General features: G+C 41.9%; 1 protein-coding gene across 4 annotated transcripts in view; it reads right to left on the reverse strand.

Moving 5' to 3' along the window:
• LOC143017760 (uncharacterized) overlaps positions 1 to 13,519 on the reverse strand; it is a 49,304-nt gene that overhangs the window by 21,082 nt on the left and 14,703 nt on the right. For all 4 annotated transcript variants that reach the window (XM_076172622.1, XM_076172621.1, XM_076172620.1 and 1 more), the window contains 9 exons: positions 12,478 to 12,827; positions 9,788 to 9,941; positions 9,456 to 9,630; positions 6,887 to 7,118; positions 4,827 to 5,000; positions 3,635 to 3,776; positions 2,768 to 3,174; positions 543 to 758; positions 52 to 322 (listed from right to left, as the gene is read on the reverse strand). In XM_076172622.1, the coding sequence (XP_076028737.1) occupies positions 52 to 322; positions 543 to 758; positions 2,768 to 3,174; positions 3,635 to 3,776; positions 4,827 to 5,000; positions 6,887 to 7,118; positions 9,456 to 9,630; positions 9,788 to 9,941; positions 12,478 to 12,827 (2,121 nt within the window). The remainder of the gene's footprint in view (positions 1 to 51; positions 323 to 542; positions 759 to 2,767; positions 3,175 to 3,634; positions 3,777 to 4,826; positions 5,001 to 6,886; positions 7,119 to 9,455; positions 9,631 to 9,787; positions 9,942 to 12,477; positions 12,828 to 13,519) is intronic.

Here is a 13,519-nt window from a genome sequence, read left to right on the forward strand (position 1 = left end):
CTGGGCTGTGTCAAATGCTAATGGAAGAGTCAATAATGACTACAGTCTTACCAGTAGTCTCGGTCTTGAAATTGAAGCATTCTGGCATCTTGACCATACAAAACTCCCGATCTGATGCGTCGTCACTATCGGACTCCCTCAAGATGGCCTGATCCTCTGAGTCCACTTCTGAGAATGTGCCACTAGAGATGCTGATGGAATCACTGCTGTCTATGTTCAAGTGCTCAACTAGAGCATTCTTGGTCTCATTTTCGTCACTTTGCATCACGAGAACAGCATCATCCAACGACAGAGTAGATTCCTCCATTTCTTTGTGTGGTAACTAAATGGCCAGACAACAGACAAATTAATACGATATTGCCATAAGATAAATATTCAAGCAATAAAAACAGAAACAAATTATCATCATTACTTTCCAATTCCAACAACAATCACCATCCCAATTTAGTCTGAAATTGATTTAAAGCAGTCTTCTTCTAGATGTTCAAATTCATGACATCTGACAAGAAGCAGCCCAGTGTGATGCAGGTATTCATCCTTACTTCTAATGAGATGTCATGCAGATCCTTTGTGGTTTCAAAGCAGACACTCCTTGCAACCAGTTCTGCTTCCTCTTCGAAGCTGGTTCTGCCACAGCCTGGTTCCACAGCCATCTGTGGTTCTTTATCTTCATGCTCTTCCTTTTCCTTACACTCAACTGTACCGGTGCAAGAATCAGCTACAATGTGTTCTGAGCAGATGGAGAGTCTTTTTATTCCCTGCAGTGAAAGAAGAAGAAGACGACTAATATACAGTACTACCTCTCAGGAGGTGCTAAGATGCGAGGGAGGGTGGAGGGATGTGGAGTGTGTTCGGGGATGGAATGGGTGGGAATGATTTTATGCCTTTTTCTTTTTGGCTACCCCCCTTGTAAGGGAGAAAAAGCCTCGGTATATGTATGTATGTACCTCTCATTAACGGACGTTAATTAGCTGCATTTGCTGTGTTTTCGCTGTGTTTTTGGTGCTGTTGTTTAGTGCTGTGCAATCACTATGCCACCCAAAAACCACTCCAAATCAATGGACTATTCACATCAATGGACACCGTTACCCCCTTTTAGTCCGTTAATGAGAGGTAGTACTGTATCAATCATTCTTTTACCCCTGGTCTCTCTTGCACCCATGACCTCCAAGAAACCAGCAACAGCTTCTGGGCAGGACCATAAGTCACTAATAAAAGAGATATTGTTGTATAAGGATTGTTAGTATGGGACATATATATACATATACCAAAGGCCTTTTCCCCCTAACAAGGGAGGTAGCCAAAAAACAAAGGCATAAAATCCACTCCCACCCATTTCATACCCACATACTCCACTCCCCTCCACCCTCTTCTCTCCCTCCTTATCTTTGCACCTTCTGGAAGACTGGTCATCCCTGCTTCTTGCCCACTACCCTGGGTCAGAAGCAGTGGCACAAGACGTAGCCCATCCACAGCAAGGCTGCTTCATTAAATTGGGAACATACATACATACATCTACATATACATACATACATATACCAAGGCTTTTTCCCCCTTTCAAGGGAGGTAGCCAAAAAGGGAAAGGCATAAAAACACTCCCACCCATTTCATCCCTAAATACACTCCACACCCCTCCCACCCTTCCTCTCATCTAAGCACCTCCTGGATGACGGGTCATCCCTGCACCCTGCCCACCACCCTGCCCACCGCCCTGCCCAAGGCTTTTTCCCCCTTTCAAGGGAGGTAGCCAAAAAGGGAAAGGCATAAAAACACTCCCACCCATTACATCCCTAAATACACTCCACACCCCCTCCCACCCTCCCTCTCATCTGAGCACCTCCTGGATGACGGGTCATCCTTGCACCTTGCCCACCGCCCTGGGTCAGAAGCAGTGTCGCAAGACAAAGCACATCCACAGCAAGGCCGCTTCATTTAATCGGGAACATGATGATGATAATATGGGAACATAATTGGGAACATGATGATGATAATATGGTTTAATGTCACAAACTCCCCCCTATCGAGAGGCTAGGATGGTGCCCCTCACAGATGACTTTGTAGAGTGGAATTTAACGAACCATGCCCTTGGTTCAACTTCGCCGGTGTCAGGGTTCGAACCGCCATCCCCTCAACCTTCACCGCAAGTAACGACACCCTAACCCACTCAGCCAGCGAGCTGAACAATAATAAAAAAAAAGTAGCTATACATTTCAGAAAAAAAAATTATTTCTTGCCTTTCATCACTGAAAATGCACATATCTATTTTGTGAATATGTATATTTGTTAGTTACATGCAACAAAATCTTCATATCAGCCATACACATACCAAGGGTTTTTCCCCTTTATAAGAGAGATAGCTAAAGTGAAAGGCATAAAGCCACTCCCATCCATTTCATTCCCACATACTCCACTCCCATCCATTCCATCCCCACACACTCCACTCCCATTCACCACTCCTCCCTCCCTCTTTTTTTGCCTCCTCCTGGATGACAGATCATCCCTGCATCTCCCCAACTGCCCTGGTTCAGAAGTGATGTAGCAAGACATAGCACATCCACAGCAAGGCCGCTTCATTTAATCGTTAACCCCCCTCTCCATCCCCTCATGCAGAAAACGAGAAGATGGGGAGAAATCCCTTCGGGCTGCATCCAAATATTATTCATACGCCCTCACCACCCCCACATTCCCCAACCACACTCTTCCATGCTTCACAGCAAGGCCGTGATTAGAGAGCACCATAAAACGTTTAAACTTGAAAAATCCTCACCTCTGTCACTTCAATTGCTGGTTGCACAGGAATATCAATTTGGAAATAGTCTTCAACTAGGACAACAGTATTACCCAACTCCTCTGATGGCTGGGTACTTAGGCCTTCCTGGACGGTGCAAAACACATCCCTCGTAAGTCCCGACGACTTGAACAAACTGTCTAACTTTCCGCCCTTGTGAGAGTTAGGATCAACGTGTGGCTCTTCAGCTTCTTTAGGTTGTGTAGAATCTGACAGCGATGCTGCAACATCGCTGCCACATTCCCACTCCTTCCTCTGGTTTTCTTCCACTTCGTCCTGCTCATCACTCTCTTTCTTAACAACACAGACTGCACACCACATCTGATTGCCAAAGACACGACCACTCTGACAAAACTGCCAGTGAGTTGCATACCATCCTGGCTGATCTGCAAAGAGGAAATTATAAATTTAATAAAATGCAAATCTTTATAATGTTCCAGTAAAATCACCATCTAACCAAATTCAGTAATGTGTTAGTACATACATATTCCAAAGGCTTTTTCCCCCTTACAAGAGAGGTAGCCAAAAAAACATAGGCATAAAATCCACTCCCACCTATTCCATCCCCAACATACTCCACTCCCATTCATCCCCCATCACTCCATCTTATCTTGGTTCCTCCTGGTCATCCCTGCATCTTGCCCACTGCCCTGGGTCAGAAGCAGTGTTGCAAGACACAGCACATCCACGGCAAGGCCGCTTCATTTAATCAGCAAACCCCCCCCCCTCCATCCCCTCATGCAGGAAAAAGAGAGAGGATGGGGAGAAATCCCTTCACGTTGCATCAAATTATTTTTCACACATACTCCCATGTGTGAATGTCTTGGTAAAAGAGAAAATACTTGCCTGGTGCAGTAAATGAAACAGAAATGCTGCCCTCTTCCCCTGGTTTGAGCTTAGGACATGGAACCTTCTTGGTGGAGGGAATCAATTTCCAGCCGGCTGGTGTACCGGGCAAACGCACTCGCTGCCACTTGCACAACATTGTCTGAAAACAAAAATCAACTAATTAACTTGAAAAACAGAGGAGAATACAATCAATTGTTGCCTTGAGTTTCATTAAGTGGAAAACACATGGTTGGAGTAGAGAAGGACATGGAGAGGGTGGCACCAAGAGAGGACTTGAAAGAATTGACAGAGAATAGAACCATCTGGAGAACCATAGCAAAAATGGTGAAGGCTCGTCTGGCTTGACAACCAACAGAGTAAGGAAAACCCACATCCCCACAGTGGCTGGCAACTGTCTTTGTAACCTTCTACAGATCTTTCTAGAAACTTTGGATTGCTGTCTGTGTTGTATCAGTGTGGAACTGTTTCTGTGTCACCAGCAAAAAGTGATAGGAAGGGGAGAGCAGTCACTGGTTGTCAACTCTCCATGTGTAAAAAAAAGTTATGAAATTAAAGCTAATAAAGAAAGAATCTGGGTCCAATCTGGAAGGGGAGAGCAGTTAGTGGTTGTCAACTCCCCATGTGTGAAAAAGTGTAATACATACATATACCAAAGGCTTTTTCCCCCTTACAAGGGACGTAGCCAAAAAACAAAGGCATAAAATCCACTCCCACCCATTCCATCCCCACATACTCCACTCCCATTCACCCATCTCCCTTCCTCTTATCGTGGCTCCTCCTGGATGATGGGTCATCCCTACATCTTGCCCACTGCCCTGCATCAGAAGCAATGTAACAGGACATAGCACATCCACATCAAGGCTGCTTCATTTAATTGGTGACCCCCCCCCATTCTCCATCCTCTCATGCAGAAAAAGAGAAGACAGGGAGAAATCCATTCAGGCTGTGTCAAAATATCCTTCACACATACTCCCTACCTCCCTGTCCCCCACATGCATTGCAGCAGCATCCATACACAACTATTCTACACTCACCCTTATCTTCTGTCTTCTCCCTTCCTTTCTCAATAGATATCCGCCTCTTTCTCAATGCCCCCTTTTCCCCATATTCACATAACCATGTACCCATAACCACATATCCTTACAAAAACCACTGCTTTCTCTCTCCTACTACTTTTATTATTACTCACTCTATCATTCCAAGGAAACAATCCATTATTACGGACTCTCCATGTCTTCACAAAGGTTTTCCCAGCTTCCACTGTTGATCCGTCCGGGAAGGTAATATCATGAAGGAATTGTGCATTGTAACCTGGCCCATGCCTTCTCTCACCAGACAAGTCTTCAGCTAGAGTCTCCAGCTCCTGTAATGTTGAAAAGAATCAATCAACAGATCTGCTGTTCTGGTTCTCTTAAACAATAGACCTGCAGCACTGCAGGAAATCCGCACCAGATTGCTGTCTGGAAAGAGAGAATGTTGGACAATGTAGTAAAAGGTGCTCTGTGTTTTCCATTTAAATGTTGCATCTGGATCATTTGGTGTCTGCTGCAAGGAAGATTCTGTGTTGGTACTGTTTCAATGCATGGTGGTGACTTAAATGTAGGCATAGCATTGCAATTCTTGGTGAGGAGAACAAACCATTTATATATAAGCTCTATGCTATCATTAAAGTGACCAAAAGTGAGTATCTGCAAGAGGTGGTCTTCTGAGATGGACGTCAGAGAGAATTGTCTCCCTGCCACACATCTTTAAAATCTATCTATATTCATCTATATATCAAGGGTTTTTTCCCCTTATAAGGAGGTAGCCAAGTAAAAGGCATGTACCTACTCACACACGTTTCACTCCCCTTCATCACCCTCTCATCTTAGCTCCTTGTGAATGAAGGTTCATCCCTGTCTCCTGCCCACTCCCGAGTCAGAAGCAATGCAACAAGACACAGTATGAAGTACGTAAGACAGAATGAGTGGACGGGTGGTGAGGTAAATGCCAAAAACCATTGGAATTTTATTACAAAGGATTACAAAGGATTACAAAGGCGGAGCATGCCGACAGGAGACCTTTTGATCCATATCTAGGTCGGATGCGAAAAAAAAATCATATTAATAATAAAACAATAAATAAAAACTATAATAATGTAAATAACAAATAAGATACATAAATAAATGCATAGGTATAGTTGAATAATAAACAAACAGGTAAATAGTAAATAATGATAAATTGACATATAACTAATAATAAATGAAAATCAGACAGACAAATGATAACAAAACAAAAACAAAATAAATGAAAATCAGACAGACAAATAATAACAAAACAAAAACAAATAAATGAAAATCAGACAGACAAATGATAACAAAACAAAAACAAAATAAATGAAAATCAGACAGACAAATAATAACAAAACAAAAACAAATAATATAAGATAAATTATAATCATTACAGCATTTTACTTAGGTATTTATCTAACTGATTCTTAAAGCTTCGAACTGAACTACATTGCACCCTTATCCTTACTGATGTTTTGTCCTAGAAGGACTTTTTCAGTGTACACAAAGAAATAAAATAACAGCTTAAATACTCCCAGCTTGTCCCATTTCTCCCCACCTTTCCACTCAAGACACAATATATCCACAGATAAAAGTGAAGGTATTGACAGAGCACGTCCACAGCAAGGCCGCTTCATAAATTCAGCGACCCCCCTCTCCGTCCCCTCATGCAGAAAAGGAGAAGACTACCACTTACAAGAGGAAATACTGAAATATGCAGAGGTGGTGTGTGAGATCAGGAGAATGAATGGGAACTGAAGAAAAGGTGGTGAATGATGGAAAGAAGAGGTGGGAGAAAAGACATCCATTCAAGGAATGATTGCTAAGAAGAAACCAGGAAGCATACGAGAAATACATACGTACATATATCAAAGGCTTTTTCCCCCTTACAAGGGAGGTAGCTAAAAAACAAAGGCACAGAAACCACTCCCACCCATTCCATCCCACACACATTCCCCCCCCCCCCTTTCATCCTGGCACCTCCCAGATGACAAGCCATCCCTGCATCCTGTCCATATAATTTATTCTGCATACCACCCACAAACTCTCATACACACATATATCCATACATATACCAAAGGCTTTTTCCCCTTTACAAGGGAGGTAGCCAAACAACAAAGGCATAAAAAAAAAAACACTCTCAAACTCTCAAATGGTAAATTATCTTAGAAGATTTCAAAGACTGCAAACAGCCACTTACCAAAGGTTCTGTGCTCATCTTCCCCATTTTGCTACTGCTGCTCCTCATACTCTTTCTCTCACAGCGACGGTGGTGCCGGGCCTCCGCTGCAACAAGTCTGTGCTGTTTATGCATAACCTTACGCAGCTGATTCAGCTGCTCTGCTGAGCACCATGATTTGCGCCGCAGATCTGCCATCTTGGCCAAGATCTTCTCCTGCCCACGCATGCACTTGTCCCTGTCTTCACCATGCCTGAAGAAGAAGAGATATTGTATATTTTCATTATCCTCAAACTGAACTTCTGGCACCTAAATCTGTCTTTCCAAAGATAGTTGGAGGAGGAGGAGGAGGAGGAGAAACAGGAGAAGGAGGAGGAGAAAAAGAAGGAGGCAGAGTTGGAGAAGAAGAAGAAGGAGAAGAAGAAGAAGAAGAAGAAGGAGGAGGAGGAGGAGGAGGAGGAGGAGGAGGAGGAGGAGGAGGAGGAGGAGGAGGAGGAGGAGGAGTTGGAGAAGAAGGAGTAGGAGGAGGAGAAGACAAAGAAAAAGAAGAAGAAGAAGACATACATATAAGCTTTCTACATGGGAAAGGCCAAGTGAAACCACATACTCATGTCATAAACATAGGCGGCCTCTTCAACCGCCCCTCCCATCCTCATCTCAAGAATAAAAGCCCACTCTATCACCTGTCACACTACAATTAAAAGCAATGCAGCAGGGCACAGCTCTTCCACAGCAGGTTCCATGTTGGTATTGGTTTACAGTTGGTACTCTGAAGGCAGAAAGTTAGTGTAGTTCTTGCATGTCACGGGAGGAATTTTGCCGTTAACCTTTTCAATACGAGTCAAATTCTTCCACGCAGTATAGGTTGCCTGAGGTATGATGATTGATGCCTCACACTACTTGCATTATTAAATATAAAGTCACTGTTGTGTTAATCATTCTCTTTCACTGAGTAATAATACATACATATACCAAAGGTTTTTTCCTACTTACATGGGAGGTAGCCAAAAGACAAAGGCATAGAAACCACTCCCACCCATTCTATCCCCTACCCACTCCTCTCCCCTCCCTCCCACCCTGTCACCAACTGGATGATGGGCCATCCCCGCGCCCCATCACACTACTGTCCGCAGAGTAATAATAGATACAGAAAACATGATCAAGCCAGTTCACAGAATTAAGGGGTCACTCAGCTATACATATATATACCAAAGGCTTTTTCCCCTCACATGGGAGGTAGCCAAAAGACAAAGGCATAAAAACCACTCCCACCCATTCTATCCCTTACATACACCAAGGTGCCAAGATGGGAGGGGGGGAGGAGGGTGGAGGGGAGTGGAATATATGGGAAATGAAATAGGTGGGAGTGATTTCAATGCCTTTTCTTTTTGGCTACCCCCCATGTAAGGGGGAAGGAGCCTTTGGTATAGGTATAGGTATAGGTACATACTCCACTCCCCTCTACCCTCTTCCCTCCCTCTTATCTTGGCACCTCCCTGCATCTTGTCCACTACCCTGGGTCAGAAGCAGCATCGCAAGACGTATATCCACAGCTAATGTGTTATCCTCAGCATTTGTATTTGTTATTTTAAACTGTGTTCTTTTCTTTATCTGCACTTCATGTATATTGATTCAATGCCAAATAAAGTAGTACTACTACTACTACTACTACCACCACTGTACTATGACCTGTTCAGGGAGTGGTTGGGATAAGTTCCAGAACATTCTTTTTGTATGTCCTACATAGTACAATGATAGCATCATTATTCTGTGGTAACCAGTCACACAGCCAATGGTTCCAGTCCCTGTGACAGACATAATACATTATATTGTCCCTGAGTGACTTCAGAATTCCCCTGGAGGTCATTCTCAATTACCTGAAGGGTGCAGGTCTTCTGCGAGAGAGACCTGGGTAATGAATTGATTGATCATTTCATTATTTAGTAAATCATTAGTGCAGTTCCATGTCTATCAAATCATTCTTATTTCTCTTAGTGCAGTTCCATGTCTATCAAATCATTCTTATTTCTCTCAGTGCAGTTCCATGTCTATCAAATCAGTCTTATTTCTCTTAGTGTAGTTCCATGTCTATCAAATCATTCTTATTTCTTAGTGCAGTTCCATGTCTATCAAATCATTCTTATTTCTCTTAGTGCAGTTCCATGTCTATCAAATCAGTCTTATTTCTCTTAGTGCAGTTCCATGTCTATCAAATCATTCTTATTTCTCTTAGTGCAGTTCCATGTCTATCAAATCAGTCTTATTTCTCTTAGTGCAGTTCCATGTCTATCAAATCATTCTTATTTCTCTTAGTGCAGTTCCATGTCTATCGAATCATTCTTATTTCTCTTAGTGCAGTTCCAGCCAAATTTGTAACTGAACACAACTCAACCATGTAAAAAGTGGGTCACTGATATCAGAACCCAAAAGATCACTATTACCACAGAACAAGGTTGAAATCAAAACCTATCCCAAGGTTAAGTAATTTGTGAGGAAACACAGGAAATGTCCTTCAACAAATAGCCTACAGAAACTATCCTTAGTACATGTATCCAGTAACAGAGAAAAAATGTACAAGAAAATGTCTTACTTGGAAGAAGACTTCCTCTTCTCAGGCCGATCCGTCTTCTTTGGTTTATCCTCCTCTTTGTTCATAGTCTTCTTGCGCTTGGCACTCAGTTCACTATAACAGCAAGGTTTCTCCTTCTTCTTTAGCTTCTCTCTGCTCTTTACTTTTACACCATTGCTGAGCTCCAGATCTTTCACTAAATGAAATATAACATAAAAGTCTTAATTAATGGAAAAGGGTTATATCCAAATGGATATAAATGTAGATGAAACATATGTCTAGAGATGATAACCCCCCCAAACCTCCTTTGATTAAAACTTCTGGATGCTGGCAATAGTTGCATAAACACTTACCAAATTCTTTTGACTTGAGAGCAGAAATATTTCCTCCCTTCTGGGAAGAATGAGATGCGCTTTCTTGTACGGTGCTGGGACCTCCAAAGTGCACTAGGTTCTGTAGAGTTGTTGCTATGTCCTCATGAATCTCTGCTCTTAACTCTTCATGGAACTGCCAATTTCATATTCCAAGTATTAGAAAGAAAGAAAAGAGAAAGAAAGAAGGAAAGAAAGGAAGAAGGAAAGAAAAAATAAAGAAAGAAGGAAAGAAAGAAATAAAAAAGGAAAGAAAAAAGAAAGAAGGAAAGAAAAAAGAAAGAAGGAAAGAAAAAAGAAAGAAGGAAAGAAAAAGAAAGAAAAAAGAAAGAAAAAAGAAAGAAGAAAGAAGGAAAGAAAAAAGGAAAGAAAGAAGAAAGAAAGAAAAAAGAAAGAAGGAAATAACGAAAAAAGAAGGAAAGAAAGAAAAAAGAAAGAAAGAAGGAAAGAAAGAAAAAAGGAAAAAAAGAGAGAAAGAAGGAAAGAAAGAAAAAAGAAAGAAGGAAAGAAAGAAAAAATAAAGAAAGGAAAGAAAAAAGAAAAGAAAAAAAGAAAAAAGGAAAGAAAGAAAAAAGAAAGAAAAAAAAAATGCACTGGGAAAACTTTAGAAATGCAAAATAATGACATTACATTCCATAGCCTTAAAAGCAATTTTCAAAATATGAATTCATATATCATAATGATGACTACTAAAAATCTAATGAAGAAAATGCAGAATAACTCTAAACTGATACTTTACTTTCTACTCACATGTGCTTAATACATATGTAGAGCATATGTGAGAGAGAGAGAGAGAGAGAGAGAGAGAGAGAGAGAGAGAGAGAGAGAGAGAGAGAGAGAGAGAGAGAGAGAGAGAGAGAGAGAGAGAGAGAGAGAGAGACAGAGAGAGAGAGAGAGAGACAGAGAGAGACAGAGAGAGAGAGAGACAGAGAGAGAGAGAGACAGAGAGAGAGAGAGACAGAGAGACAGAGAGAGACAGAGAGACAGAGAGACAGAGAGACAGAGAGACAGAGAGAGAGACAGAGAGACAGAGAGAGAGAGAGAGACAGAGAGAGAGAGAGAGAGAGAGAGAGAGAGAGAGAGAGAGAGAGAGAGAGAGAGAGAGAGAGAGAGAGAGAGAGAGAGAGAGAGAGAGAGAGAGAGAGAGAGAGAGAGAGAGAGAGAGAGAGAGAGAGAGAGAGAGAGAGAGAGAGAGAGAGAGAGTGTGAGAGTGTGTGTGTGTGTGTGTGTGTGAAGAATGGTTGTGAATGAATGATAAACTGACATGGCCCAAAGAATTTCTCCTTCTCCTCTCTATTTACTCATGGAAGGAGGGAGGGAGGGTCACCGTGTGAATGAAGATGTGGGGGTAAACCAGCTTCAGTTGTCAGGCCTTGCTGTGGAGGTGCTGTGTCTTCCTGCATTGCTTATAACCCAGGCAAAGACTATGGGACAGAGATGGTCCTTCATTTACAAAGAACTAAGAGATTTTTATTTATTTATTTATTCATTTATTTTACTTATTTTTTTATTTTTTAAGGGAAATATGTGGGTGTGGACAGGTGTCGGCTGGGTGGAGGGTGAACACATCCCTTGGCTTGCTACCTCCCTCGTAAAGCGGAAGAAGCCTTATGGTATATAGATAGATAAACCCACTGGACACATGTCTGGACCTGGATTGGTTTATATGTGTTTAGCAGGAAGGGCAGGCACCAAGATATTTAATTCTTTATGTAAAAAAATGGAATAAAGGAGGAGAGATTGTTGAAGAGGAGTGGCAGAGTGAATAGAATACATTTCTGGGTTTCATCCAGAGACCAGGAACTGGTTCCTTAGTGCTACACCTCCTTGTGGAGGCACAAGAATATCTCACTCTACGACCAAGTGCTACAAAGTAGGTAAAACAAACGGGTGTATGTGAAAGCCCCAGGAGGCAAAAACTGAGGATGAGTTGACAGGGTCCATGAACACAACCCCCCTATTTAACCCCTTCCATACGGTGCCGCACACGTAGGCGTCATGGGGAGCGAGTGTATTCGCGAGGCTGCCATATCGGCGTCTTGATTATATTTATTGTAGTCGCCCCTCCATAATGACATTCTTTCTAATTCTTTTGTAATCGCATTTTCTATGGTTATCAAAATTCACGGGTGAAGAGAGAACGATCGATATAAGCGGTGACTATATTTTATGATGCGAGTATTATTACGACACGTCGTACGGCTGGCATTGGCTGATGCCACCGAGATCTAAGTCCATGACGCCTACGTGTGCGGCACCGTATGGAAGGGGTTAAATGTAAAACCCACCTTGATATACAAATTTTTGTATTGCAATCAGTCAGCTGGGAATACAACTCTGTTGTATAGTGAGGTATTCCTGTACATACATACATATATATATTAAAGGCTTTTTTCCCCTTACATGGGAGGCAGCCAAAAAACAAAGGCACAGAAACCACTCCCATTCCTTGTGGAGGTGAGGTATATATATCCTGCTGGTCTGGTAATGATCTCATGTTGATTGAAGGTCATTGGTACTCCAATGAACTTCAGTCCAAATTCCATCCTCATCTACTCCAGCAGCACATCCTCTTTCAGGCTCAGCACAACAGCCCCAAGACTTTAGATCTAACATGTAAACTAGTTTAAATTTACTCAAAAGCATCAACTGAATTCGTGATAAAGTCTTACCTTCCTCATGTAAGTGATAAACCACGAAGGTGGCAGGTTTTCTGAATCATTCTTCCCTTCCTCTTCCTGCTTCTTGGTGTCCTCTTGACCTTGCATGTGACTATGTGTAGAGAAGGTCCCCCCTTTGGAGTCTTTTGTGGTTTTAGGAGATGGTGAGGCCTGATATAAGAACGGTACTGGTGGAGAATCCCGAGCACGGAAGTGGAGATAATTGTGGTGACTTCGGCTTCTGTGAATGGGAATATTTTGTGCTTGTGTTGTGGATGTTCCCCCAGGTGATGTGCTCCTGTTAAAGGAACCATTAAGTCCCTGAGATTCAGGACTTCCATTCCAGGACTCATGGCTTGACCCTGAAGCAAATTACAAGAAATATGGAAATGTTTACAATGGGATAATATACACATACATATACCAAAGGCTTTCCCCCCCCCCCTTACAAAGGAGGTAGCAAAAAAACAAAAGCATAAAAACCACTCCCACCCATTCTATCCCCAATGGGATAACAGGGAAATTTAATGTCTACTGAGCATTTTACTTTCTTTCACAACACCATCAATAACAAAAAACATGTGAAACTTTATGTAAATATAATATTGAACTAAACATGAAACTCTAAACATGAGAGAAATTTGCTAGTAACAGCAACATCAATCTGATCATTTTTATGACAGTCGCATGTAGGATTCGAACCCAATGCTCTCGGCCACCCGGGTGGCCGAGAGCAGTGGGTTCAAATCCTACATGTGACTGTCATAAAAATTATCAGATGAAACTCTAAATATTCAATCACAATTTAGCTTCTTCGTCCAAACCTTAGAATCCTCAAAATAATTCAATTACTCAAATATAATTCATATGATAATGTTTGAGTCAAATCAAAACAACCTCAATCATTCTATCTTGAAAATTGGATTATGCAGACAAATTCTAATTTACAGTTAAAGCATGTTGCTCACTGATTGATTTGGTTTAATGTCACAACCCCTCCCCCCTTTTCAGGAGGCTAGGGCAGTGCCCCTTACAGTGGACTTTGTAGTGTGGA

The sequence above is a fragment of the Oratosquilla oratoria genome, chromosome 33, assembly GCF_046742065.1.
Source record: "Oratosquilla oratoria isolate Oo_2021 chromosome 33, ASM4674206v1, whole genome shotgun sequence".
Classification (NCBI taxonomy): Eukaryota; Metazoa; Arthropoda; class Malacostraca; order Stomatopoda; family Squillidae; genus Oratosquilla; species Oratosquilla oratoria.